This window comes from Electrophorus electricus, chromosome 19 (genome assembly GCF_041902795.1).
Source record: "Electrophorus electricus isolate QZ-2024a chromosome 19, ASM4190279v1, whole genome shotgun sequence".
NCBI lineage: Eukaryota > Metazoa > Chordata > Actinopteri > Gymnotiformes > Gymnotidae > Electrophorus > Electrophorus electricus.
The window spans coordinates 3,305,001-3,309,899 of NC_137515.1; the positions used below are offsets into that span (position 1 = coordinate 3,305,001).

General features: G+C 43.9%; 1 protein-coding gene across 2 annotated transcripts in view; it reads left to right on the forward strand.

Moving 5' to 3' along the window:
- akap1a (A kinase (PRKA) anchor protein 1a) overlaps positions 1–4,231 on the forward strand; it is a 7,199-nt gene extending 2,968 nt beyond the window's left edge. Inside the window, exons 4-11 of one of the 2 annotated variants that reach the window (XM_035535752.2) lie at positions 254–380; positions 869–993; positions 1,124–1,301; positions 1,596–1,746; positions 1,828–1,895; positions 2,230–2,303; positions 2,625–2,684; positions 2,902–4,231. In XM_035535752.2, the coding sequence (XP_035391645.2) occupies positions 254–380; positions 869–993; positions 1,124–1,301; positions 1,596–1,746; positions 1,828–1,895; positions 2,230–2,303; positions 2,625–2,684; positions 2,902–2,964 (846 nt within the window). In that variant the 3' untranslated portion in view covers positions 2,965–4,231. Of the gene's footprint in view, positions 1–253; positions 381–868; positions 994–1,123; positions 1,302–1,595; positions 1,747–1,827; positions 1,896–2,229; positions 2,304–2,624; positions 2,685–2,901 lie in introns of those variants that run through there. The other variant, XR_014118763.1, reaches the window with a different exon arrangement.
- Positions 4,232–4,899: the final 668 nt, after the last annotated feature.

Sequence of the window (4,899 nt, forward strand, 5' to 3'; positions counted from 1 at the left end):
CCGGTTCACTGTCCCCTCCAAAGACACTGAGCCATGGGTTAGTGAGTGGAGATGCAGCCAGGCCTCATTGTGTGGGTGATGGGGTGTGAGTCTGTGCAGTCATCTTCATTAGCCCAACACATACACCATGGTGTTTCAGATAGCCAACACCCTCTTGCTATTGTAAAGAGAGCAGGCAGCACTTTCTATACCTGATGATTTTGGCGTTCGAATACTGTTATTTTTATTAAATTGTTTTTGCATTGTTTTGCAGCACCTTGTTGGGCGATTAATTGGAAAGCAGGGGAAGCATGTTGGCTTCCTGAAGCGAAACTCAGGAGCGAAAATCTATTTGTCTACTCTGCCTTACACGCATGAGTTTCAGATCTGTCATATAGAGGGTGAGTTGGCTCCCGAGGGGGCGGTGCTTGTTTGGGCTTTGTCTCCTCTTTCCTACCCACACTGCATGTCCCTTTTCGACTGTGAGAAAGTGCCATAAGCATCGTTTGCTAAAGTGTGATCATTAAAACAATAACTGCAGGTTGTTTTTATTGATTTGCTTTAATAGAGCCTTGCTTATGAATGACTAATGAATGTTAACTTTTTTGGGCTTTGTTTAGACAGCAAGGCAAACAGTCCCGAACTCTTCAATTCTGATTTTGTTCCTATTAATATACATTGATTTAACATATTTACACAGCCACATTTTAACCCTTTCACCATGTACAACATGGCATAAGCTGATGGCTGATGATTAAAAAAACCTCACCCTTACAACTCTGATTATCTAGTTGCCAGGATAGAAAAACAGTGGTTGTAATGATCCATCAACCACTGGGTGGCAGTAGAACACCTACCAATTACAAGGATGTTGCTTTGACCCTCTCAGGCTCAGAGGTGCAGGTAGAAAATGCGCTTGCGCTAATCAAGAAGAAGTTCAAAGATTTGGATTTGAGCAACCGGCTCGTCGGCACGCAGCTGGCCGCCATCCCCTCTCTCCCCATCACATCCTGGGTGAGTGGCTGTCTCAGCCACTGTTTCTATCCACCAGTTTTGCCAATAGACAAAGGGACAGCTGCAATAAAATAAAGGCATTTTGCTTTTGAGGATGAGATCAGGCGTGTGTGTGTGTGTGTGTGTGTAGCTGCTCCTCCCCCAGGAAGGAACAGTGGAAGTGATCGTGCCGCGGGTGGAGGCAGCAAACTACCTGTTCGTGCAGCAGCACACACACCCCTCCTACTACGCCCTGCAGGGTCTCGCAGAACAGATGCTCTTCTGCTACTCTCGGCCAGGCTGCCCCAGTCTCCCCGCGCCTGTGGAAGGTGCCCACACACGTGCGCACACACACAATGTGTTTTCAGTGGCTGATGTGTTCTCTCACACAGGCCCCCTTCCCTTTCCTTTTCTCACACACTCTGTCATTTCTCACCTGCAGTGTTTCATGTTATCAAATGCTTCACAGGTCTTGTTTCACACAGCCTCTCATGTGGGCAGCTACTTTCCCTTACACCTAGCTCATTTTAGTTGTTCTACCACACACACAAACCTAGAGCTCTGCACTCATGAAGTAATTCTCCCCTTCTTTCTTGATGCCCTACTCCACCCCCGCATCCCAGCGGGGGTGTTGTGTGCGGCGCCCTCTGTTGACGGCAGCTGGTGGAGAGCTCAAGTTATCCAGCACTACAAAAACTCCAACTACGTGCAGATCAGATATGTGGACTACGGTGGTTATGTGACGGTTAACCTCAGCGCCCTCAGACAGATACGGTCTGCGCTTCCTACGTGATTTGGATTAAACTGCACTCTCCCTTTTCATTCCCATTTGTTGATGCTCCCTTATATTCACAGATCAGATTTTGTGTCGCTGCCCTTCCAAGCATCTGAAGTCATGCTAGAAAATGTCAGACCTTTGCCAGGTAAAATGTGACCTAGTGCCTGCAGAATTGTCAGGAATGTTATCGGTAAAATTATCTTTGTTTACATGTGTGTTTAATCCAACACGAAATGAGGGACATGCGTTTAGAATGTCATTTTTTATATTCACGGTTTATTTTGAGGTACATGTATCCTTGCTGTTTGTGGTGATCAGAACTCCATATTGAATAAGCAAGGATGATTTATAATTACACTGTCCCCAGGACTTTTGGCACTGCAGATGTATTGTATGTGCTTTGTAATTGAGACCCATCTGGGCCTGTTCAGTCTCGGTCATAACCGCAGTCCCTCAGTGACATTTGTTTGATGACACAGGGAGAGAGGAGTTTTCCCTCGAGGCCAGAGAAGCACTTGAGGAATTAACACGAGGAGTGGCTTTAATCATAAAGGTAAGACACACGCATTGTGATTGTCCTTTATGTCCTTCCCTTTTGATCTCTTGCTCTCCAAATGAAAGCAGTGCTCTTGTGCCCCAATTTGCCCCCTGAGATCAGACCTTCATATTTATCCAAGTTTCATGTGTGTCGCGCCTGTGCTCGGAGAGCAGCGGGGAAAGTTTTGGTCTAAAGTTGCGTCTGCGTCAGCTCCGAGGGGCTATCTCTGGACAGGAGGGAGCTCTTTAATCATTTTCCCAGCAGGGGAGACTGACTCACTGGAGCCTAAAGAGCAGGTGTAAATCTCCGCATCACTCACCTGGCTTCTGTCCCCAGGTCACCGGCACTCAGAGTGGCCTGCCTTTAGTGCATATGTGGCGACAGGCCGGAGAGGAGGTCTGTATTCACCTGGCGTTAATTAATCAAACAAATTACATTCATCACTGCTACTATTAACAAATGCTTGTGTATATATAAATCTGATTATACAAATATGTATTTGATCAGACAAAAGCTATTTTGGGGCATCAGATTTTTTTTTGTTAAACAACAAAGGCTGTAATCTTATGTATTTATATATATATATATATTCTATATTTATATGCTGGTGTAGACGATTTCGGTGAATTGGCTGCTGGCTCAGCGTGGGCTGTGTTCGTGGTTGGGCAGCCACTGATGGAGAAGCTCACGCGCGGCCGCCCCACCCTCCACCAGCCGTGTCGGCACTAGCCAGTTGAACTCCACCCAAATAGAGGCATGCTTTGCACGCGCAGGGAAGTGCTCTCTGCAATACCCATGATTTATTTATTTGTGCCATTTAAGATTTTTCATGTATGAGCTGTTTACATGCTGCAAACTTTTGTTTTTGAAAGTTGTGCTGAATTACGTTTAAAAAGAAATGTTTAACTCTTGTAGTACTTTTCTGTTAATCTGTGCTTCGGCCTTTTAAAGTTTAATATAATTTCTCTGTCTAACCAAAGAGTGAAAGTATTTCCTGATGGAGCACTCTTGAAATGCTGCACCTTTGAGTGTTATGTATCTGTTCAACATTATACTTTTATTTCTTATGCTGAGACTTGGTCTGGCAGGTTTCAGCTCTAATTGTGTGTCCCAGTCTATAAAGCAGCTCGCCTTCCTCCACCTTGTCAGTCATTTTGTCCTCATCTTGAACGTCAATGCCTGAACAACCTGCCCACTTTTAAACTGTTAACTGTAAAGTGCTGCTTGGTAGCGTCTTTCTGATATTTCTTTCTACTCCTACGCTATGTAGTAACTTATTTGAAAGAAAGAAAGAAAACTCCTCTACATTACGTCCGTTGTCTACACAGCTGCTCTCAATCCAGAACTTGATTGCTAATGATAACGTTGAAGCCACAGCATAGCCATATTGGTATGTCAAGTGTTAAAGTTAACTAGCTGATTATTATGTGGTAAACGGCTCTCCGACGGAAACACACTAAGGTAAGACGTTTGTTATTTATTTTTATAGTTGGCCTGTTTGTTTCGCCCTGACTCGAAAACTGAGCTGCTTTTAACAGTTATCCCTGGCGCTAGCCAGCTGTCTTATTCTAATGGAAACTATGAGGAAATTTGTGTGCACTCAGCAATTTTAGCTTGAACAAGAACTTGTATTACCTTAAAATGTACAACGCATCATATCGAAGAAATGGCCCTATTTGGTGTAGAGTAGAGCTGTCTTACCCCATCTAACGCTGTAATGGAAGAGTAGTTTGTGTACACACCAGCTAACCCATCTAGGTTGGCCTTAGCCAAGTTACCGTTATATCGGTTCGAATTAAGCCGTTTGAATCCGACCGTTACATGTGCTGCTTGGCTGAACGGCAGCAACGGTTGGGGAAAAAAAAAAAAGGCGATTTGTACTGAAAGGCTGTGCAGCTGCGGCAACCTCAATCAGAATGCCCTTTTCCCGCCAAAGTGGCTACACGTACTAGGAACTGGACATAAAACGACGCTATCTTCCATCGCGATGTTGAGCCAGCATCGAGGCGCCACCCCCTGCAATAACAAAAAAACATTTATTACTTGGGCAGAGATAGACTTGAGCCGTAGAACCGAGGAATGTGTATTTAAAAAATGAAGGACGGTTTTATGGTTAGAATATAATTTAATCTCGCACCTGATTTAAATGGAAAAAAAAATGCTTATTTACTGTACAGTGAAATCATGTTTTAATTTAGGTACAAGCATAAATATATTTATACATTTCCCTTGCACTTGCCTTAGTATATTGGTGGTCTTTACTTGTATTGCAAAACTGAAGATTAAAATTTAGCTTCACAGCGAACTGTCCTGTTCTGCTATACCCGTCTTAAATAATTCCTAATCGATATATTGTACACTGCTTCCATCTTTCACTGCAACACTAGTGCTTTGCACTTTTTGCAAAAGTATGTTTAGTTGGTTGTAGCTAGCTTGTTTTGTTAGGGCCATTTGCGCGTGATGTCAGTGTAGCATATCAGCAGATCGTGTGCACACAAATGTGCAGAAAGATTCCTCGTCTACCTAATTTGTGAGGAATACAGCATACAAATCCTGCACGCCATCTGAAGACTGTCGCTTGGCCAAACCCAAAGTAATGGAAGTTGGGCGA